We start from the raw sequence: 24,608 nt of genomic DNA on the forward strand, positions 1-24,608 counted from the left end.
GAGAAATTAATTGAATGATGATAAATAACGAGATAAGATTGCTGAAGTTAAATTTAGCGTGATTGTTTCTACAATACAGTACTCTACTGCACCTAACGATCTATATCTATCGATGGAATAATCACGTACGGTATAAAATTATTGGATGAGAGGTTATATTGGAAACTTGGTTAGACTACTGCATCATTACAAATTACATGAGCATCTATATTTTATTGATACGGTAGTGGAAGTCGACTACTTCAAAGAACGTTCGTTCACACATTGTTTTTATCCAAGACAAGTTTCATGAAATCGACTCTTGAGCGAAAAGTTTTGCTGTAATCTCAATAAAACTACGTCACTGCAAGATACATCACATTTCATATTAATTTACCATTCAATATTAAGATAATGCAATTTCTAATTTATTTCCATCTGTAACTGTCTGGCCGCTATGGCTTCGTATAAAATAAGCGCTGCTTTTCAGAGATTGTCAGTTTGGTGAAGGGTAGGCATTCCTGACTAGCAATTAGGAGGTACCGGGTTCGATTCCCGGGCTTGCACATAATTTTTGGATTGTAGCCCTCATCGAATTTCCATATAGCTGTTAACCTTAATATAGCTCTTGTGAATATTTGCAGTAGCAGAAGTCTTCGGGGTGATTTACAACATTCAACTGGGATTTTCGTTTAATAATAATTATTCATTAATTAGCATTTGAAAAAATTCAATTTCTAATTATTTTCATCTGTAATTTATTTTCAACAATGATTCTAATAACACCAATAGGCCTAATTTTGACACGATCATATAATTTTTGTCGAGTCATTGATTTATTCTCATCTGTATTTCATACAAATAATTGGAAAAGTAGGACATGATAATAATAATTCAAACAACTCATTGAACATTATTTTGTTCATTCTACTTCGAGCAAAGAAACGGAGAATTGTTCAAGTAGAGGTATCGATACTAATTTCCCAACAATTGATAACAAAAATTAACCGATTTCATTACTTTGACAAGAAAAAACATTGAGTCTACAAGTTCGCTGAACTTTCATTAAGGCATGTAAGCACGATGGATTGGTTTCCAAAATACGATCTATAGAATATATCAATAAAAATAGCATTGGAAGGCTCTGCTCATATTATTGACAGATAACTGATAAGAGTTATTGACTGAACTGACAACTCAGTGGTCATTTCGGACACTACTCTTGCTCACGCATCTATTTATGCATTACTATTTATACATATTTTTACGAAGCATCATTTTCATTACGCTTGTATATTATAATATCCTCTGCTTACTATATTACTTTTGTCAAATTTATCTCTTACTTAGAGTTGCCTTTGACTAAACATATTATCCAATGTTCTGTTCCATTGCTGGACTTATGGGGACTGGACTATACTAACTTGCTCACCTTTTTCGATTCTTCTCTCTGCGGTTATGAAGCTTTTTTTAAATTTCTTTGACACTTTTTTTTGTTGGCTTCATCCTTCTTTCTTCTTTTCTACCTTCTTTATTATTCAATCATTTTCTTAGCCATTTAAGCCATTTAATCTTTTTAATACTTCCTCTACACAAATGAAATAAACCGATTCAGACTCTTCTTCGCATACAGGCACCATAGCTAAGTGAAGAATATTCATTCTCTGTATTTTTGTTACTATTTTTCAAACATGCTTGTATCATTTTAAAAGAAATGAATGAATTGAACCGAATTAATCATATTCGAAACGTTTAATATTTTGGTATATTCTATTATAGAATTCTAATAACTCATACGCATTCGATTGTATCACAACTGGAGATCTGCGTCGTGATCATTTATGCTTTTCACTAGGATCCGAAGGAAACAGTATTAAAGATGACATACAATATTCATGCAGTGCAGTTCGGTTGTCCGGTAATTCATAGCCAGACAATTTATTCACTTAAGCCAGCCATTTGTCATTCCTTTTCATGACATCTGGATTCTGGACTCTCTTGTCTGATGTGAAAGCACATCCCTCTCCATCCTCACCCCTCCAGAGGACTGGCTACTCTCCATAGATCACCATTTTATATCTCAGTTTGAAGCTGGCAGATCCATGACAAATGACTGATTCAAGCTATAATTCAAGTGTATTTGGTCTTGGTGAATTCGATTTTGAACTTTAACCTGGATTCCATCAGTTTTATCTATTTACTTTTATAAAATCCTATTCCTTAACCATCCCAGAGCCGACAGACTCATGACCAATTTATGAAAAGGATTTTGTGATTCCAGGCAATGTACTATGTATGTACAATGTACTCTGTACTTTGTACTATGTTACTCTTCATTAACTTGGGCTAGCATGAGGGAAATATTGGACAATTACGATTTTCTATCATGCATAGTTATTGTTAAATCAATTTTTTCTGGAGATATTCTTAAATATATGAAATATTTTTCATATATATATATATATATATATATATATAATATATATATATATATATATATATATATATATATATCTTCTTCTTCTTTCTTTATCCGGCGCTACAGCCCTAGGTGAGCTCTGGCCTCCTTCACAACACACCTCCATTCTTCCCTGTTCATGGCTCTTTCCTTCCATCCTCTTACCCCCATCTTTCTCAGGTCATCCATCACTTGGTCCACCCACCTGTTCCTTGGCCTATCTTTCTTTCTTCTGTTGTGCAACTTGCTATTAAAAAACTATTTTCGGCATTCTAGCCTCACTCATCCTCATCACATGCCCCAACCACCTTATTCTTTGGGCTTTAATGAAGCGTACTATATTTTTTCCTTTTATTAATGCTTCTATTTCCTCATTTTTTCTTATTCGCCATTGCTGCTCATTAACCTGAACGGGACCGTAAATTCTTCTTAGTATGGATCTTTCAAAGATTTTTAACGCATTTTCGTCAGCCATATTCATCACCCAAGTTTCTGCCGCATATGTTGCCACTGGACGCACCAATGTTTTATATATTGTTATCTTTGTGCTCCTGCCGACCAACTTACTTTTAAATAATCTAACATTGGCATAGTAGGCCCTATTAGCTGCTTGAATCCTTTCTTTTATGTAAGCATTATTACCTGTGGCATTTATTGGGCATCCTAGATACTTGAAGTTCTCTACACCTGCAAACTTTTTGTTATTCACGTAGATATTTCTTGGTACTCTGGACTTGACTGCTGACACACACAGATATTTACTCTTGTTCTCATTTACAACCAGTCCGACTTTTTGTACTTCAATTTCCAGGATTTTATAAACTTCTTTCAAGCATGCCACACTTCTAGCCATTATTACCACGTCATACGCATATGCACATACTTGATGCATCTTGTTGAATATGGTACCTCTCTGATCCACCCTTTCAATAGCTTTCTGGAGAGCAATGTCGAACAGTACTGCTGAGAGCCCATCACCCTGCTTTACACCAGCATTAAAATGAAAGCTTCTGCTCAGCCTATTTCCCATCTTCACTTTGGCTGTAGTAGCAGCCATTATCATTGTGATGAGGTTAACAAGCTTACTCGGAATACCAAAACTCTTGAGTATCTGACACAGCTTAGGCCTGATGAGACTATCAAAGGCTTGCTTAAAATCAATGAAAAGGCAGTGCACATCTATTCCATGCTCATAGAAGTTTTCTATTATTTGTTTTATTACAAAAATCTGGTCAGTTGTACCCCTATCTCTGCGAAAGCCACACTGGTATTCACCAAGTATATTTTCTGAATATGGCTCCAGTCTATTTCTTATGATTGCAGAGAAAATCTTATATGCAACATTCAATAGGGTAATCCCTCTACAATTCTGGCACTCCATTTTGTCTCCTCCCTTGAAAATCGGATGAATAATACCCACTCTTCCACTCTTTATTCTTCAGGCATCACTTCCTCTCTCCATATCAATAAAGAATTCTATTCATACGATTACTATCGAAAAGTTACAGCCAAATCAACAAATAACGAATTCCATTTTACCATTTTTTGTTCAACTTTTAATCAAGAGCCTATAAATAGAGACTGATGTTGGCCTACATGATAGGAGCTTGCTATTAGTATCATAATGCAGAAAAGTCCATGTTCAGCTCCAAGCTCAGTTGCCTTGAATTGTTCCTGGACCAGTTTTCTTTATCGAAAAACTGCTAAGATAATTATCGGGTCACCGAGATACTCAACTTTTAGTATAGAAATCGGCCATTTTCTTGTACTTGGAAATATGGGCTAAAGTACACTCAAGAATGAATTTTCCATTTTCAACCGAATTTGACTCATGACTTTGTACCGCCTTAATGAGCTGAGAAGAATGAGCTGTAGAACGAGGAGGTCCGATAATTGTGTCAAAAGCTATGAGTGTTTGTAATATTCTTGTAGTCTACTTATGCGCTTTAGGAAATACTGAAATCAAGTCCATCTAATAAGGAACATGATCTTAGGAATGTGAAATTGAATTCAACGAAATCTCAATGTAAGGACAATGAAGTTCATGATGATGGTTATAGCTGAAGGTTGGGTGGTTCTTGAAATACTAGGAACATATTAATTTGGAAATCCATCTGTGATAGAACGGTTGTCTATCTGTTCTTAGCTTGTAGAGCACTTAAAAAGGTTGCTGAAGCAATATGTTTTAGGTATTCCAGTCATTCTCTTTGGGTAACGCAATGTATTTTGCTGGGTGATTCCCTCTGCTCATAGACACAGTCGTGGCAACACAATGTGTGAATGATCTGAGAGGAAAATAGTAAGTCTAGTGTATGCCGGGGAGACCGGTGTGTGATTCCGGCTGTGTGAATCTCGCGATTCAGCACAGCATGGGAGGACATGCTTTTAGTTTTCATGACAATGCTAGACTGACGGTGTGTAAAGGAAATTTATTGGAAAAAAGAATGTAGCGCACAAAATTACTAGATGAATACTAAATGAATTATATATTCGAATACTGAATATCGAAAGATATATTCAATTGAAAACGGAAATTTATCTAAATTATTTCCGAATTGATTCAAAATTCAATCATCTAAAAAAGGCGAAAGTGATTTCTCTGCCTCAAGACTCATTTTGTCAAATATCGCAGTAAGCTGGTAAAGGAACCGAAAATTCGAGATTTTTTTTTAGCACCCTGTCAAAAGCTTCAGGGTAGAAGTTCAACTTTTGTATTCAAGTTGTCCAATATTCAGTATCATTGCACGAAAAAATCAGCATGTTTAAAGGTTTTTCCAACAAAAAGTACCTGATTGTAAAAAGTATAAGTTCTAAAAAGACCAGATTGTTCTAAAAATAAGTTGAGTTTATTATTAAAATCTTTCTATACACCGTGGAAAATTTGTGAATTAAAACCGATGAATATGATTCACTAAAAGGCCAAACTTTGAAGAACATTTTAACGGCCTGATTTCATACGAATATGCTAAACATACTTTTTACCATTCTCCAATAAAGAACATACTCCATTGAGAATTCCTGAAAAACTCACTCTAGTTGACCATTCAAATACCAATTAGCAGAGACATTATCTGTGCTATTTGCAAATAACCTAGCTATTGAGCGAAATATGTATGATCTTATCATAATCGATGTTTTTGTAAGGAAGGAAGAATTTATTGTTTGAGAAAAAAACCTGGATCGATAGAGGGTTAACTAGTCTGGCAGATTTCCAGCTGAGCTGTATTTGATTCTTTGCTAACAAACTTCGCAAGTTTACAGTTCAGAACAGGTGCACCACTCATGTATAGTTATAGTGATCACACCATCTGACCGAGCTTCCCTCTGGAGTACAAAAGCATAAAAATTTATTACGAAAGAAGAAGTTATTATTACACTCATACAGGAATGTTCTATCCAATCACAGTAAACTGAGATTAATTCCCAGAGGAATGCAAAAATTTTCCTCACAAAGGCCCAGTTGCACAAAAGCCGGTTAAATTTTAATCTTGATTAACTTCACGTAAACCAAATCAGAGAAGACCATTCATAAAGATGGATCTACTGGAATTAATCAGGATTGAAAATAACCCGGATTTTTGCAACCGGCACTAAGTACCTGATTGAATGATTACAAAAGTTCAACAGCTGAGTCATATTTTGCAGCTGAGTCAGCTGCCCACACACATGAACTCGCTCACTCACTTCCATCACCAAGAGACGATGAAATATTATCAGCTGTTTTTCCAAGGATGAATAATAATTATCCTTTTAATGTCCTTCAGCGAGTTTCCCCAGGGATGAGACCTAGTGCAATCGAATCTTTATATTATAAACCTACTATGTTCTGAATTTCGTGACAATCGTTAGAGCCGTTTTCGAGATCGGTGAAATATATACACCTAAACATACAAATATCTAAACATATAAACAGAAGTTGCTCGTTTAATAAATAGTATAGGATTACTCTCTTGTTTCGAACTACCTAAGCATCAAATGTAACCCATAAAAAAGACAGAGCAGAGAGGAAGAGATTTTACAGCAAAACAAATACTCATGGTGCCCTTATTTGTGAATTAATTGACCGAGCGAAGTGAGGTCTAAGATTCAAGTCGACGGTTTGGCATTTCTCTTAATGTTTAAATGTTTGAATGTTTAGATGTTCAAATGTTTATATGTTGCGCATTTACGGCGAAACGCGGTAATAGATTTTCATGAGATTTGACAGGTATGTTCCTTTTTTAATTGCGCGTCGACGTATATACAAGGTTTTTGGAAATTTTGCATTTCAAGGATATTACAGTATGAAGGAAAAAGGAGCCTCCTTCATACGCCAATATTAGAGTGAAAATTGGTGTGGCGCAATCACATAACTTTCCTTGCTGTTATGAAAATTGATCACCTGACGCTAGTGTTCCCGCGCATCACAAGTCTACTATTCAAAGATTTGAGCCAGCTGGTGACAGGGCAATAACGCTGGAGACACACATGAGGTCTGCTATCTCTTCATAGTGAATGATTTAATATAATCAACAATAATTTGCAATTGAATAATCTCATTTTCTCGAATTTAAAGCTTATTTTCAATTTTAGGTGAAAATGTTACTGAACATCAATTGTAGAGATTTTCATGCTCAATCTACTCCACTTGATTTTTTTTGTTTCAATTTTATCTGAAGCCTGATAATTGTGAATCTATCTGCATTGCTGGGGCGGAGCTCTTGAAATTTTTACAGATATGGGACTTGTGGCAGTTGATAGAGCTTATCGATGACTATTTTAGGTATGAATTTGATCAAAATCGTTGGAGCCGTTTCCGAGAAAATCACGAAAAAACCTGTTTTTGACAACATTTTTGCCATTTTAGCCGCCATCTTGAATTGCATTTGATCGAAATTGTTCGTGTCGGATCCTTATTCATAGTGAAAGGAACTTAAGTTCCAAATTTCAAGTCATTCCGTTAATTGGGAGATGAGATATCGTGTACACAGACGCACATACACTCATACACACACACACACACACACACACACACACACACATACAGACCAATACCCAAAAACCAGTTTTTTGGACTCAGGGGACCTTGAAACGTGTGGAAATTTAGAAATTGGGGTACCTTAATTTTTTTCGGAAAGCAATACTTTCCTTACCTATGGTAATAGGGCAAGGAAAGTAAAAATCAGACTATGGAATTATTCATCATAAATCAGCTGACAAGTGATTACACAGATGTGTGGAGAAGCCAGTCTATTACTGTATTTGTATAAGGTCTATAGTTTCAATGAGGTACTTGTGGATGAGAATACTGCGTGAGGTCTACTGTTCACAGAACTACTAGTATATTCTTATTAGTTAGGCTAATGGAGAGAAAATTTAATGCAATGCTCTTTTCTGTGGTTAGTACTCAGTATGCATTCAAATTCATGAATTTGAATCATTCATGCATTTTCATTCATCTGAATGAATCAATAGATCAATCATGGTAGGGTAGTAGCTACCACAACTTCTTCATTACCTGCTCATTTCTTCATCTACTAGTTTTTAAATTACTCTCAGTCATTCACTAATCTTTAGTCAAATTTAGTGGAAGATCAATGAATTGATATAATATAATTTCTTAATTTTAACTTTCTTGGTTAGGGTCACTCGTATTTAAGTAAAGATTGACAAATCAAATTTTTTCTCCAACTCCATTTTATTTATCGAAACATGATTCGACTTATAATGTTATTTTCTAGAGAGTGAGTAAAAAAATTACCCTATTATTTTTCCTACTCTCTCATCATAATGAGTCGATACATATTGTGAGAAATATAATAACGTTGAAAAATGGTAGTTTGATGCTTTAATTTTCCCAATTGTTTATTTTAATTACGGCAACTCAACTGAATGGAGACCACGTTGAGATGAGGTGAAATTGACATCTCTTCCACCATCATTTTTTATTAATAGCACCTGTTGATTCAAGAGAATTCACCTACTTTTGAACTTGAACGTTGAGCATCATTTGCTCGCTCATTGTATAATAATTAATCGTCCCAGACGTGACAGTGGTGAGGCTCCAGTTCTCCAGTGTTGGTTCACTCGTTGTTACTATTTGATAACACGGCTCCTGCTCTCTAGCGGAGTATCCACCTCAAACGCTTTCCTCTTCACTCTTTGGTCGACCTGTTCTGTTTTGCCAGATGAATTAAATGTGCAGCAACTCGAGAATAAATGCGGTGACTCTCTTGTTTCACCCTTATCATGTACCTTTCTCTTATTCTATTTCTTCCTGTTCTTTTTTCTCTCTTTCATCCTGTTTCGTCTTTTCTCCTTTTTTGCCAGCCTGCCACAACACGGGTCAGCGCACAAAGAAACAAGCCAGTCACTATAATAATTTATCTTCTTTAAACTCTTTGACATTCCGAGAATGAATTACCTTCCTGTGCCTCGGAAAATTTCAATGCTCTCTTAACGGATCTGATTTCCTGTGGAGTACAAGTAACCACCAAAGGAAAAACGTATAAATAGCATGAATCAGCTATTCGGAAGAGGGCGTAGAGCCCACTTCTTTTTATAGAGTAGTCTATAATGTTTACAGCAGCACTATTAGATTATCTTCAACAGGGTTTTGAATGATGTTTATGATTTTGCAACTGTTATTGATACATAAAACATACAATTTAAAGCTTGAAGTAATTGAAGGTTTCAGTTTTACAATCAAAAACTGATTATTGTTCTATTTCTCATACCATAGCGAAGCTCGGTCCCCGATATTGATTATGCAAACATGGGAGACGTTATGCTTTGAATCCAATGCTATGATTTGGATCATTTTCAAAATGATCTTGAAAAATCTTTATGATCAGGTGATCTGAAACACCATTTTCTGCACCGTAATTACAGTAACGTAAAACAGTAGCAGAATGACAGTGAGCTCACAGTCCAATAAACAGACTGTGAATGAATACTGAACACAGAACACTGTTCTGTATTCATTGACTGTGGTGAGCATTGTATGGGTGACTTCTGTTTTGACAGATAAAAGGTGGGTGCGTCAATAATTGCCTGTAGTAATGTAGTTTAGAGTGAATTTTTTTCATTTTTCGAATATATCTCGGAAACTATGCATCTTAGGAACATTTGTATTTTGTGAAAAATTGAAGCTTACAAAATTACCAACAAGTTTTGTCCTTTACATTTTTTCCACTTATTACTTACATGCAAATATCTTGGAAACAATGTGTTCTATTGACATAATCAACTACATAAAAATGAAGCTTAATAAATTTCCTACAAGTTTTGTTTGGTAGAGGTTTTTGATAAATCCTATAGTTTTCGAGATATTTATGTTCTACAGTGATGCATTTTCCAAAAACCAGTTTCTCTTCCGTATTTTCGCTTTTTCAAGTCTTATAACATTTCAACAATTGATTAAACAAGAATGTGATAATCACGAGATTGTAGAGCATTCAATTATCTCTCATTTCATGTATAATTCGAATATTTCATCATAAATCAGCTGACAAGTGATTACACAGATGTGTGGAGAAGCCAGTCTATTACTGTATTTGTATATGGTCTATAGTTTCAATCAAATACCTTAAAGAGGTATGCATCTTTATGCTGTGTTTACACACAGCCTTTTATAGATATTATCTAAAGTAAGCCATGGTTTACACTAAAGTTATTAACATAATGTTAATAATTCAATCCTTATAGATTCTATTAGATTGAACGGAACTTGACAAACATACACATGATGAAATGTGTATGATAAGTTATTTCCAATCTAATATAATCTATAAGGATTGAGTTATAAACATTTTGCTAATAACTTTGGTCTAATCGTATCTTTAAGGTCTTTGGTTCCAATATTTTGTTTTGCAGTCATGGTATTATTATGCGTGCCCTTTAGTATCAATATTCTCACTTTCCTAAAACCTAAACCCTAAACCCTTCCTACCCTAGAGTACTAATCATGAGTAATTCTTACGGATGGCGCCATAAAACCGACTATTCCTTCCCTCCACTGTGGTTTTGAGATCTAGGCGTCTAGCAGTGCTTTGTTGTCTCATTCCTATAGAAGACTGCATATCATAAGGAGCTGTATTATTATGTCTGTTGGGAACTACATTGACATTTCGGTAAGTCACCGCGCTTGTTTTACGCATGCTTAGTATTCATGGATATTCTAAGTGAGTAAAATATACGCATGTTTAGTATTCATGGGTATTCTAAGTGAGTAAAATATACGCATGTTTAGTATCAATTGACAATATTTAGATGAGTTTAATTTACGCATGATGTTTTTGTATTTACGTAAATTTACGTATTGATGGATATTCAACATGGATTTTTATGTGATAAATGGAACATGAAATTATCTTATCTCTATCTACTCATTTGAATAAAATTCATTTATGCCCATCATTAGCCTATTGATTTAGCATTAGGCCTATGTGTCAAATAAATATATACAAATTTCTAAACCTTGAAAAAGTCATAAAAATTATAAAAAACAACTTTTTTCCCAGATCATGGCTGCTGGAACTGACGAAGAACGTATTCGCCGAATGCTTCATGAGCTAGATGAGGGTGGAGAATCTGACGCAGATGAAGAAGATATTCTGGAGGGGATATTCTCTGATAACAGCGATAATGACCCAGACTTCCAGCCCAGCAATGAAGGCCAAGTTATTGATGAAGCTACAAAGATTCAACACATCGAGCAAGCTTATCAACAAACTGAAAAGCAGAAGAGGAAGAAGAAAAGACCACGCCTTGAGGAGTCCCTATCATCATCATCATCTAAAGTCGCAGATAAGGTAGGGAGTGAGATATCTAAGCTAAGGATAGTGCCACCTGTAGAAGAGCTTATTGGAAAAAAAGGTTTTACATGGAAAACCAAAGAAGTTGGATCCAACAAAGGTAAGACAAGAGATAAGAACATTGTCCATGTTAGACCAGGCCCCACACAAAAAATCGATCCTGACCCAGTGAAATGTTTTAATTTGCTACTATCTGACAACATTCTCGATGAAATTGTCCTTAGGACAAATGAAGAAATAGTGAGGCAGAGGAAAAATTACAAAGTTGTGAATGCAACATTGAAGGATGTTTGTAAAGAAGAGCTGAGAGCACTAATTGGACTTTTACTCTTGACTGCGGCTCTAAATAATAATCATTATTTCATTATTAATCATTATCAAAGTACAGTGGTGATCTTTATCGAGCTACAATGACTGCCGAAAGATTTCTGTTTTTGATCAATTGTATACGATTTGATGATCGTGAAACAAGGAATGAACGTCGCGAAGAATCCAAACTGGCACCAATAAAAAAGGTTTGGGACTTATTTGTAATGAACTGTTCTGAAAATTATCAGCCGAGTTCGTTCTGCACAATTGACGAACAGTTGGTAGGATTCCGTGGCAGATGCCCATTCCGTGTATACATGCCAAAAAAACCAAATCGGTATGGGATAAAAATACTTATGATTTGTGACAATGACACTAAATACATGTTCAATGCTATTCCTTACCTGGGGAAAGGTTCATCGCCGGAAGGAGTTGTTTCAACACATTATTTTGTTGAGAAATTGGTTGAGAGCTTGAAAGGATCGCATAGGAACATAACAATGGATAATTGGTTTGTGAGCATCCCATTATTCGAGAAGCTTCTGAAAGAATACGGTTTATCAGCAATAGGCAAGATAAAGAAAAATAAGCCTGAACTGCCCTCTGAATTCGTCGACATAAAGTATCAGAATAGAAATGTGGACTCTTCGCTTTTTTTATTTTCCGATAACCTAACGGCAGTGTCTAACAAGCCAAAAGCAAATAAGCTCGTAACACTGATTTCGACCATGCATGATGATGGAACAGTGGATGAAAAGTCAAAAAAGCCAGACATTATACTAGCATATAATGAAACAAAAGGAGCAGTTGACACTCTCGATCAGATGTGTCAACATATGAGCTGCAGCAGGAAGACACGAAGATGACCACTCTGCTTGTTTTATAATATTCTGAACTTGTCAAGTGTAAACTCGTACGTGATTTATGTGCACCAATTTTTTAGGAATTCGCCAAAAAGGTCGGACTTTCCAGGCAAGAGTTCCTACTGCATCTTCACAGTCAACTGACAACGCCGTGGATTACGCGCCGTCGAGCTGAGACTCCCACACTATGGAGAGAGCTAAAACGACCATTGATAAAGTGCTTGGTACAGAAGAGCCACATTTTGAGAAAGCTCAGAAAGGAGAAAGAAAGTACTGCGGTTTATGCCATTATAGGAAGAGGAGGTTTACCACCACCTATTGCTCAAAATGCAATAAGCCAATTTGTGGTGAGCACCAGATAAAAATGTGCCCAGGATGCAAGTAAATAAGGATTTACAAAACTTTTTCTGTAAGTTTGAAGTTAAAAATTATTTGAAAAATATTACTTTATTAAAAAATAAAATCATTATGAGAGAAAAAACAAAAGAGTGATGTTATTGTGAACTATGCGTAAATTTTACTCATGATTAGTATTAATGTCAAAAAAATATGATTAGTACTCTTAGTAGGTGATTAAAAATAAAAAAATGAGCTTAATAATGCTGGAGAAATTATAACATTTTTGATTGTAAAAAATTAATTTTCATCAGATAGAAAGATTATCACGGAACTGGATGAATTATATCATATGGAATACAAATTCAAACGTGAACTTAGTTTGTTAACATTTAAAACAAGTGACATCAGGTACTTGAGGATGAGAATACTGCGTGAGGTCTACTGTTCACAGAACTACAAGTCTTCATAGTAATTCCAATAAATAACTTTTTAGTTCTCACCTTCAGATTATTGTCCACTTCCTCCTGTATCGGAGTGGCCATCGTCCGTACGTTAATTCTCATATCCGGATCTGTAAAAATAACCATGATTAGAATGGAAGTAATTCTAGCACACTTTCGAAAAAGTCACACGCACTTGCATAATGCAGTTATGGCGGATGTTGCTCACAGGAGCTTTTAGCTTGTGCGTGGTTGCTTTGATGAAATGATCAAACAAACGTCCATGCCTACTGGAGGGATTCGAACCCTCGACCAGATAGCGCTAGCAGACTGAAGGATGCAACGCCTAGTCGTCTCGGCTAACCTGGCCGGTTAAAGTTCCTCGAAAAGAAAAAGTTCCTCAAAGCGAAAAGTTTGTCAATAACGTGATGAAATAATATTACCAAGGAATTATATTATTTTCTATTGTTAGATCCATTAAATTAGGCGTCTCAAATTATGTAGCTTCTGGATTAAATAGGTTCGGCTTTGTGAGGGTTTTAGGGGAATGATGGCGAAGGAGAGAGCTTTGGATTAATAGTGAGAATAATAATATCGATCTGGATCTGAATGTAGGTTATCATACATTAGCTGGAGGAGTCTGAGTGTGTGTACAAAATGCGCCTGTCACCTCAGAGCTCTACTAAATTCCTGTTGGATGTTTCGCCCATATTAGATGGTAGAAAAGGAAGGAAAACGATAAGACGGTGGTAATGAAGTAAGGAAAAAGAGAAGTTTGTGTAGTATGGAAGGCAGTGAAGGGAAAGGGAGAAGAAGGAGGTGATCTAAGTAAAAGAAGAGAGGAGTAAGAGACTGTACAATAGAATCGCTGGAGGCTAGCAAGTAAAGACTTGGCAAACAAGCTGTAACATGAGTACCTAGATTCTTTCTCACCCAACTTTCCTCTTGCTTGAAGCACTACACTCTTATTGGCTACATCTGATATGATATCACACTTTAACGGGTGACAACTTTATTGGCCGATCATTTGGAATGTGATAACATTGACAAGCTTGCCCGTTTATGGTAGAGTAGAGTAGTCCCTCACATTTTACATTCCTGTAGGGAATAAAAGTGCAGATGCTTCCTATCTATGCAGATGGTTGCAGATTTGATAGCCTTATAGCTTTGATAGCCTTCGAACTTCTTATTATTTTGGTTGGAGATCAATTTTTAAATTATCAGAAACTATATTTATATGATCATACATCATTTAAAACTCTATTGTAATGCTGCTTTATAATAAATTCTCCTAAGCCATTTCAGGCTTACATTCCAGATTATCGTATACATTTTTCCTATAGGAAAATAAGCAAGAAGTTTGTACTGTACATGATGTCACAGACTCAAGCCTTCTCTTGCCTGTGATAATATTTGTGAATGAGATCGAAAAACAACTGATGTGGAGTGTGGTCTAGTATAACTGATTGGATGACTGTTTAGTAGAATATTTTGCTAAAGAGCATGGAACATTGTGGATGAATTTCAATTTAACAGGCATCAAACTTACAAATCAATTTAAAGTGTCATCAATGACACTGTTTCTCCTCTGATTGTAACATTAGACAGCATGTTCTCAAGTTGTTTTGGAAATGATCAAAATAGACTACGTGTGAATGATTATTCGATTTTATTTTAAGTAGAGAAATATTTATATTGATATGGATTTTCACTCTACAAAATCCAGTTTTTGTGGGCTCTAAAACTATAGAATGAGCTGACAACACTTGCAGCTATAATTGCTCTTTATTATTGTACTCTAACTAGTAGATGAAGCAATTGACTCACTAAGGCAACAGATAATCAACTCTACTACAGGAAATAATAAAGCAACTAATAAGTCCTTAGATGGCTGATATAAAGATTTATCACTAATTATCCTTTGATGGCTGATATAAAGATTTATCACTTATCCTTAGATGGCTGATATAAAGATTTATCACTCATCACACAGTCTCCAATATTTACAATTCATCAACACAGTCTGCTATCACAACACATTCATCTATCACATCACTGTCTGTATCTTCTACCAGGACTTTGTATCACAGTTTGTGTATCATGTATCTTTACCACCGTTCTGTATCAAGTGCTTGCGTATCCGTATCACTTTCCTGTATCACGTATCAATATTATTCTGTCACACTAAATCTTACCGAGTGAATATAATCATAGGATAAACAATCTATTGTTCAAACAACATAGGATAAACAATAGATTATTTATTGAAGATGAAAGATTTCATTATTATACAGTAATAAGAGTAGTTATTCTATGATAATACCTTCTACTAGCATCCACTTGTAACTTGTCGGCTATCTACAATGATGCCTAATTGTTCATGTAATCATTAACTGAATAAAATTGTATTTTCTCTTTTTTTATTCTACACCAAACCGTAACTTCATATTATCGATGAATAGCAGCCAATAGCGCTTCCACAAACACAACAAAACAATATTACAGACTTTTCTGTTCCACTATAGAAGCCATGGAGCATTGCCAGATGCTAGGTGAACGAATCTACGAATGTATCGTGATACTTGGGACAAGGTTTGAGCCAGTATTGCAGACCTGCTGGCGCAAATTGTCAGTCCACAAAAAATACCCAGAAACAAAACAGGAACAAACTGTCGTGTAAGTTTGTCCCCTAAGTAGATTTTTTGTTCGCCCAACGGCGCTATGTAGACTGAATAAATTGTCGTTTTTCGTTGTCTGTTACTGCTTCTCTGCGTAACACAAAAGGAAAACATCGTTTGTGTTGTATTGTACCCTAGCAAACGAGTTTTAGGTCATACTTCGTTCCTGAAAAGCTTCTGATTTGCAGTCAATGATTTTTAGCCGAATAAATGTGATAAAAGATGAAGCGAAAATGGTAGGCGAAATATGATCAGCCAACTATGTTTATTATCGTTAACACTTATCGAATTATTATGGCCTTGCTCTATCACGCATCAACATTTAAAATGTTATTGTTCACTATTATTTTCGAATTTCGGGCATGAATTTCTGACAATAAAAGTTTCGAATTTCGGGCATGATGGTAACATCATCACTCCCCCAAAAACCCAGGAACTGGGGTCAGACAGGTGTCTTTACATTTTGGGTATTTCTTGTGAGATAAGATTATGAATGAATAAGATGCCACGAGATTCGGAATACAACCTGATAAACCCCACACTAACAGGAAATGCCCAGTATTTTCAAGAAAAACAGCCTCTATTACAGGAGAAATAAATTTTATAAATAGGGACTCCAACTCTAAAATTTTAAAAGGCATTGTACATGCCCCTGCTCTTGAGTCGACTTTGAGGAACATGGAGTATGAATTACACTAGGGCCAAGTCATATAACGCGTTTTTCAGGCTTCTTCAGACAAGCCGGCAGGGCAGGAAGCTCTCCGATTGGCTGATTCCCGAACGCCAACCCAATCAGCTGATTGGCTGATTCCCGAACGCCAACCCAATCAGCTGATCGGAGAGCTTCCTGTCCTGCCGGCTCGTCTGAAAACGCCTGAACAAACGCTTCTTGTGGCGTGGCCATAAATTAGTGATATTGAAAAGACTCTCAAATTTAGATTTCTACAGCCAATTTGAATTGAAATGATAATTTAGTTTGGATGAGCATTTAATGTGAGTGACAAGTGAGGGATCGTACAATTACATTGTTAAACATTCTGCAACGCCATACTATAGTTGAGCTAAGCCAAAATGGTTTGGTAGCAGGCCAAAATATCAATGAATTAGTCGTAGCCGGGTAGCCCCGATTAGTTGCAGACTGCTTCAGTAACAATAAATTTCGACTGAGAATTAAAATATGATGTATTCAGCTCTGCTTGTATAACTAACAGAGAGGATATTTTTAAAGCAAAATAATAAAAGTAGATTTTGATCAAAAATGAGATTCATTCAGTTTTCCACTTATGGTTAATTAGTCAAGGTCTTTAGACCTTGACTTGAACCTTGTAGAAAAATGTACATGTTCAACCAATGAACAAATAACAGTCAGAACTAACGAATTGACGACCAGAACAAGCATAGTGTTTGGTTGTTTGGCAACTGATATTGTACTTGCATCAAATTCGTTTCAAAGTCGATTCAAAATACACCTCTCGTTTTTAATACGCCTCTATTTTTTTCGATCTTATCTGGAGTTCTTGTAGAAAATGGGAAGGAATATTTGAAACTATCTTTGAATTAGTCATCACATTAAGGAGCGACTATATAATCAATGTCAATCATCAGTCATCAATGCTATAGTCAACGCTAGTCTTCATCAATGATATGATGAGAATATTCTCTTTGTAATAAACAGACGCACTGTAGTAGTGAGGTACTCTATTATCAAATACCGTTCAATGAAAAGTTCATGAAGCAGCTGCAGAAGGAGCTCCACAGGAAAATGAAGTGACTGAGAATCTAAGTAAGAGAAAGAGATTAGATTAGACTAGTAGTTCTGCGAACAGTAGACCTCGCTCATGAATACAAATTTCAATCTAATGAGAAGGGCCAGTACAGTAAGTACAGTATATTGTGAAGATTTAGCCATGTCATCTATTATTTTCTCCATTGAAAGTGCTAGAGACACTGTATCCAGGGAAACCGGACTTATCAAGGAGGTACCTTTATATCAAATACATACCTTTTAAATGAAAAATACTAATAAATTGTCAAAAACCACAAAATTTATTGATACTTAGAAAGACCGGCTACGGTCTTTATCAGAGTCTATCAGAGATTGACAATGGTGTAATATTACCGAAACCGGTCTTTCTAAGTATTAATAAATCTGTGTTTTTTTGACAATTTCTTTTTAATTCAATATGAATAGCTACCACAATATCAACTTCTCAACTACACAAAAAGAAAAAAATTACCTTTATACCTTTACAAACAAATTTTACCTTTATACCTATACATACAATTTTTTTTCTACAACTGCAGTATTGGACTCCAAGACAATAAAGATTTTTTGAAATAATTTAACCAATTAATTTGATAAATAAATTTAATAATTGACCGAAGCAAAGCTGAGGTTTTAGTTTCGACTTGATCGGCTTTTGTCTGTTCGTTTGTTTGTTTCTTTGTTTGTACCGCAATTACAGTCGCAGTTATTGTCCGATTTGGATGAAATTTGGTATGCAAGTTCTTTGAAACAAGGCTCAGAAACGTATGTGTAACGACTTTTGGTAAGACCTCAGTTTTTTTTTGTAATATTCAATAAAAAACCGTAGACTAACCTCAAAAGCTACTTTTTCGTATCTTTGAAGATACTGCAATTCATGTTTCTACTTGTTTGCATCTATTGTTACCCGGCCATGGTGTCCGAGTCGGTTTTCTCACACTGTGGGACCAGGTTCAAATCTCGTTCCGACCAGATTTTTGATGATACTAATAGTTTTATCTTATTCTAATTATATATCATTATAAAATTATTATTTTAACACTACATTATAAATTATTAGTAGGAACGAGATTAGAACCTAGGTCCCACAGTGTGAGAAACCACTGTGTAACCGACTCGGCCACCATGGCCTGGTAACAATACATGCGAAAAAGTATGAAAATGAATTGCTGTATCTTCATCCTTTCACACATCCTTTCTGGATAGAGGTTAGTTTGCGGTTTTTTAAATTACAAAAAAACCAGAGGTCTTATAAAAAATCTTCACACATACGTTCCTGCGCCTTGTTTCAAAGAGCTTGCATACCAAATTTCATCCAAATCGGACAATAACTGCAGTACGAACAAACAAACAAACAGACAAAAGCCGATCGAATCGAAACTAAGACCTCAGCTTCGCTTCAGTCAATTAGATTAGATTAGATTTCTTTATTTATGTATGTTACAATATGAGAGATTGATTGAGTACTTTATTTATGTAGATTACAATATATAGGCCTACTGGCTTATACACTTATATACAATAGCTTACAATACAGCAAAATTATAGATGAATTCACGGTTTTTAGATGAAAACGGTAGGGGTCATGAAATGTGTGCGCAGTGGCCAGCCAGCTAGATTGCGTCATCGCCACCAACCGACGTTATTAACACTTATTGGCAATTTATTAAACTTATTTGTTGAAAACAGATGATTGGATATAAAATGACGTCAGCTACACCGGAAATTTAGCACAAACATGCGTGTGACACCTACCGTCTTCTTCTATATACCGTGGATGAATTTACATAATATATAGACTAGTAGTTCAGAGAACAGTAGAATTCCCTAATCTCACTAAAATCACTATTGACACACGCCCGCCTATTCACACACAAACACACATATAAATTGGATTTAGATTCAGATTATAATGATATAAAATGCAATAGGATCGGTGGTGGGTGCTGAGAATTAGAAGTTCTTTTTTTTTGAGCTAGGATGCACGGTTAAAAAGATAAAAAATCTGAAACTTGAAATGTGGGTCTTGGGGGGGGGGGGTAAATAATTGAATTACAAAAAATTCAAAATTTTCAACATGTAATGTATGAAATAAGACCGCCTTCGAGCTCTGTAAAATGAAAGTTTCCTACACTTTTGAGCTAGGATGCACAGCTAAAGAGATAATAAGAAATCTGAAACTTGAAATTTGTGACTTTCGGAGGGGGGATTATCGAATCTAAATTTTTGAAATTTTGAACATGTGATATAAGAAATAAGACCACTTGGAGCGCTGAAGAATAAAGGTCCTCTATACTTTTGAGCTCGGAAGCATGGTTTAAAAGATAAAAAATCTGAAACTTGAATTGGAAAAAAAATCGAAATGCCAAAAATTAGAAAATTTTCAACATGTGATACATGAAATAATACCGCTTTGAAGAGCTGAGAAGAATGAGCCCAATCTGAACCTGATCTGATAAAGTATTGAAAAGTTAGGTTGATTTTTAGGGTAAAATTTCCGAATAGAGGGCCGCCATCTTGAAACGGGAATTAATTTTAAAATTTTGAATAGATACGTTTCTGCGCCTTGTTTCAAAGTCCTTTTATACCAAATTTCATCCAAATCGGACCATAACTGCGGTACAAACAAACAAACAGACAAACGCCGATTGACTTGAAACATAGAATTCGCTTCGCTCATTCAACTAAGAAATTAATTATTGAACTGTATATGATATGAAAAAGCAATTTGTAATATAATAACTATAGATAATTATATTGTTATGCATCTACATGAATTGGCGGAGCTTTGTACATATCAATGAAAGTAGATCAGGGTAATCAACTTTCAGTAATGTATACAGCAGTATGCAGTGAATAATTGAAATAACATGAGTTTATATGATATATATATAATTCATTCTATAAAAGGTTTATAGGTTTATATTGGTGGGATTGGTGAAAGATAGTTTGTTGTCATGTGATCGTTCTAGGGCCGGACAGTTTCAGTCATTTGTTCCAAAAGATGGTTTTTTAAAGTAATCCAGAGAGAGAGAGAGAGAGAGAGAGAGAGAGAGAGAGAGAGAGAGAGAGAGAGAGAGAGGAGAGAGAGAGAGAGAGAGGAGAGAGAGAGAGAGAGAGAGAGAAGAGAGAGAGAGAGAGAGAGAGTAAGAGTGTGTGCGAAAGAGAGAGAGAATGGGGAAGAGAGAGAATATAACATAGAGTGAGAGGAAGTAGGGAGAGAAATGCAACAAAGGGGTGTGTACTGTGTGATTGTTTCGCTGCCAACCAATCTCCGGATCGGGTAGGAGAGAGAATCAATCTCTATCAACCTGTCTCAGCTCCATTGTCTGTTCAAAATTAATCATTGTTATCTAAATTTAATGCAACGCAAATTGTATAGCCAGAATATGCTATTTCGCAAAACTACTATCAACTTGTTCGCAATAGTTTTCGTATGTTAACAAAACGTCCAATGCTCGAGTAATCCTGAATGTTCACTTAATGGAGATTGAAAAATTATTCTCTACAGGATAATGAATCAGGAGAGAATGAACAAGTTAATTCATCACGAACAAATTGCGATTTTTTCAATTTAATTTTAATTTTATCAATCAGAGCTGATTATTTTTGTAACATCTCCAACATAATCATAAGGGTGAACAATTGCATCACCACGGCTTGTTTCCTTCTATTTGAGACTGGTTTCTATCTCACATCATAAATCATACTAGTTTTTTCATGGTTCCAATGTGCTTTTATATGCCAGATTGTCATAATAATGTATTGTTACGGGTTTCTACACTGATAAAACACTTGAGGCGATTTTATACTGGTTTTTACTTATAACACTATAACACACGGGAGTGAAACTGGACAAAAATGTTACTGATAACAACCTAATTACACAGAAATATTACAAGTGTACGTCAAGTCACTAACCAGTATAAATAACGGTATAAGAATAACTGTCACCAAGAATAATAACTGTATAAACAACTACAAAAGTCTATTATCACTTTATTAGTGTACGAGTATATCACGTCTCTGTCACGATTAGAAATAGAGAACAATTCGACTGTAGTTTCTCAACTGATCCCCGAGTAAAACACGGCCATTTCATATAGGCAACAGAAGTCTCGAGAATAATCTGGAGGTGGGGCAAAAACGTCCGACCAATCGCAGCGCATGGAGGCTGCCAGAAGGTTCTGGAACGCACGACGTACAATTGGTCGACGGCTCCCTGTACCAAGACTTGAACTCACTCGAATAATCTAGAAGACCCTCGCCTCTGCCGCCCCTATAAAGGCACTCCAAGGCCTCATCCATAACAGTATGTAATGGATGATAAATCGTATTACATTAGCGAGCAATTTCTGTGTATATATTTATATATACATGTATTTTTATATCTGATAATTTATATGGTTATTTATGTCCAAAGGATCTCGAAAACGGCTTTAACGATTGTCACGAAATTTGGAACATAGTAGGTTTATGATGTAAGAATTCGATTGCAATAGGTCTCATTCCTGGGAAAACTCGCTGAAGGACATGAAAAAGATAATAATAATTCATCCTTGGAAAAACAGATGATAATAATTTCGTTGTCTGTCGAAACAGAAGGTACGTGTGTGGGAGAGAAACAGAATTATTTCCAGCTGTGTAATAAATCAGCGAGAAATATCTAGAAATTTTAATCGACTTGATCAAAATAATCTGATTTGTTGACATGCATGATAATCATTCTAAACTAGAGTATAACATAATTTTCAAAGTTAATCATTATTTGACAATTTTAAGTGATTAGTGAGTGTTATTTGGCTATTTAATTTGGTTTGTAAATAATCTAAATTAGAACTTGTTTGTTTTCAAATGTTTGGACTGAAAATTGAACCTGAATTCAAGTGTATGGAACATAACCTACTTTCTGGACTATTTATAGCGTATAAATCAAAATTTGGGGAAGAAACAGTTTTGGGCTGTGCCTGTTAGTCCTTCCCCGATCATTTTAAAGAATTATGTTCTGTTTATCAATAGTTTATAAATAAATAACGAGCGAAGCTCGGTGCCCCAATATTTTGTAATGATATAATATCAGTATGTAATGATAATATGTTATTACAAGGCTGTAACAGCCAATAATGTTGAATTGATGTTTGTCATTGAAATTCTCACTATTGTAAGAATTCTATTTTCAAAAATGTTAAAAAAATTATTTGTGTTTTGTGTATTTATATTTCTAAGATACCCAAAACTAATTTACTTTGCAGATTTGTCAAGTTTTGTTCCTCTTCATACAAGATAAAATGAAGTAACACAACACTAAAACGCATACATATTCATAAGTTATTTTGAAGCAAGAGTTTTTGAAACAAGTTAACATTATCAATTATTGTTGTAAATTCAAGAATATTCAGCCTTGATACAGTTATTAGAGGCTAGTCAGTAGCTATTCAAGCCAATACCAACAATATAGTGAGTACGCTCTTAGAATATATAATTTTTGAAAATCATAGTATAGTTGAATATCTATGAAAAACAATACCGTACAGTAGTTGTTAGGATTTTGAATAGCAGTGAGAGTGGATGTGATCAACATTTTAATTTTATGTGTCTCAATAATTATGTTCATTTGTATAATAAGTTGAAATCGATCATACTACGAATATAAATTATCGTAAATCATACTCATAATATAAATTATATACTTATAACTCAATATGCACTCAATTAAGTGGTTACCATATAATATATACGCTCAGCCGCTCAGGTAACAGAGTGGATGTTAAGGGCGGAAGGCAAGCGAATTATACACGGTAGAATTCATGTAATTAACGGGGAATTATGAAGATAAGGGATTGTTCGTTATTAACAATTAACTAATGAATCGAGTTAGAGCTTACCGTTGCTTCACTTCAAAAGTGCATATACACTTAAACTTAATTTAGACCTGTCTAGGAAGCAATTCAATTCCAACCAGCAGCGCAGAGCTTAGCGTTTAATTAGACCCTACATCCCAACCATCAATGAAATATGAGCAGAGCCATCCTCAACTTGAAATGCTCCAAGTTCTGTTCATGCAAAAGGTTGAAGAGCCACTCAAAGAGACACCAAAACTTTATTTCCTCCCCTCACCAGTGCTTCCATCCTTTATTAGTCGTTCATCTCTGTGCAATAGCAACATTCAAAGTAATGTTGAGCTCTTAAGAATAATTAACATGAAAATGGAATTTATTCTCCTTCTACATAACACAAGTTTTTCACAAAGAATCTCTTTCTTAGATTAGAATTAAACTCAAGTGAGATATAAGTTATCAATTTATATCTGAAGCTGAACTGTTGTGACGCAAATTTCAACATTATTTTTCAAACTGAAAGTTTTAATAGGTAACTTATTATCCAAACCTTAATATTTTAAGTTCTACTCGACACTTGTGTAAGATCAAATAGCAGATTAGAACTATTAAACATGAAATTCTCAAAATGGAAGATGTCCCCCTCTTCGTCGGACACGGAGTATATTATATTGATTTTTTTTGTATTTTTACCCATCAATCAACAATTTCAAAGTAATTATCTTGTATTCACTACTTTCTCCAAGAGATTTCTGATAAATGATTATCACTTCTATAATTTCTTATTTTTCAATCGAGTGAAACTTTAGACAGTCTGGTAATCTGTAAATGCTCTTTGTGGAATTATGGAACTTTTCTTGAAGAGCAGTAGGAAATGCGCATTCGCAATGAACATAATATTTCCTTTGACAAATATAGTAGTTGAGTTATTTTTCTATGTATCAGTTTGTTACGTACTGTATACTGTACAGCACTTGAGGAAGCCTGAAAACCCTCTATAAAGTGAAAGCGAATTCAACTTGAACTCTACTAATGAAAACATGTTGAGTGGTGTATTATAAAAGTATCTGTTCGCTTTGCAGGAATATTATTTTTAAACAGATCTCTCTGGCAGGGTGAGCAATATAGCTTGGACAGCCAATGGG

General features: G+C 35.1%; 1 protein-coding gene across 8 annotated transcripts in view; it reads right to left on the bottom strand.

The window, feature by feature from the left end:
- The window catches only part of LOC111043328 (gamma-1-syntrophin), a 127,159-nt gene that overhangs the window by 20,503 nt on the left and 82,048 nt on the right, over positions 1-24,608 (bottom strand). For all 8 annotated transcript variants that reach the window (XR_005570431.1, XM_039420757.1, XM_039420752.1 and 5 more), the window contains one exon: positions 13,244-13,314. Coding sequence is in view for 7 of the 8 variants with exons in the window: in XM_039420731.1 (XP_039276665.1) it covers positions 13,244-13,314 (71 nt within the window). In the remaining variant the exon portion in view is untranslated. The remainder of the gene's footprint in view (positions 1-13,243; positions 13,315-24,608) is intronic.

This window comes from Nilaparvata lugens, chromosome 1, assembly GCF_014356525.2.
Source record: "Nilaparvata lugens isolate BPH chromosome 1, ASM1435652v1, whole genome shotgun sequence".
Classification (NCBI taxonomy): domain Eukaryota; kingdom Metazoa; phylum Arthropoda; class Insecta; order Hemiptera; family Delphacidae; genus Nilaparvata; species Nilaparvata lugens.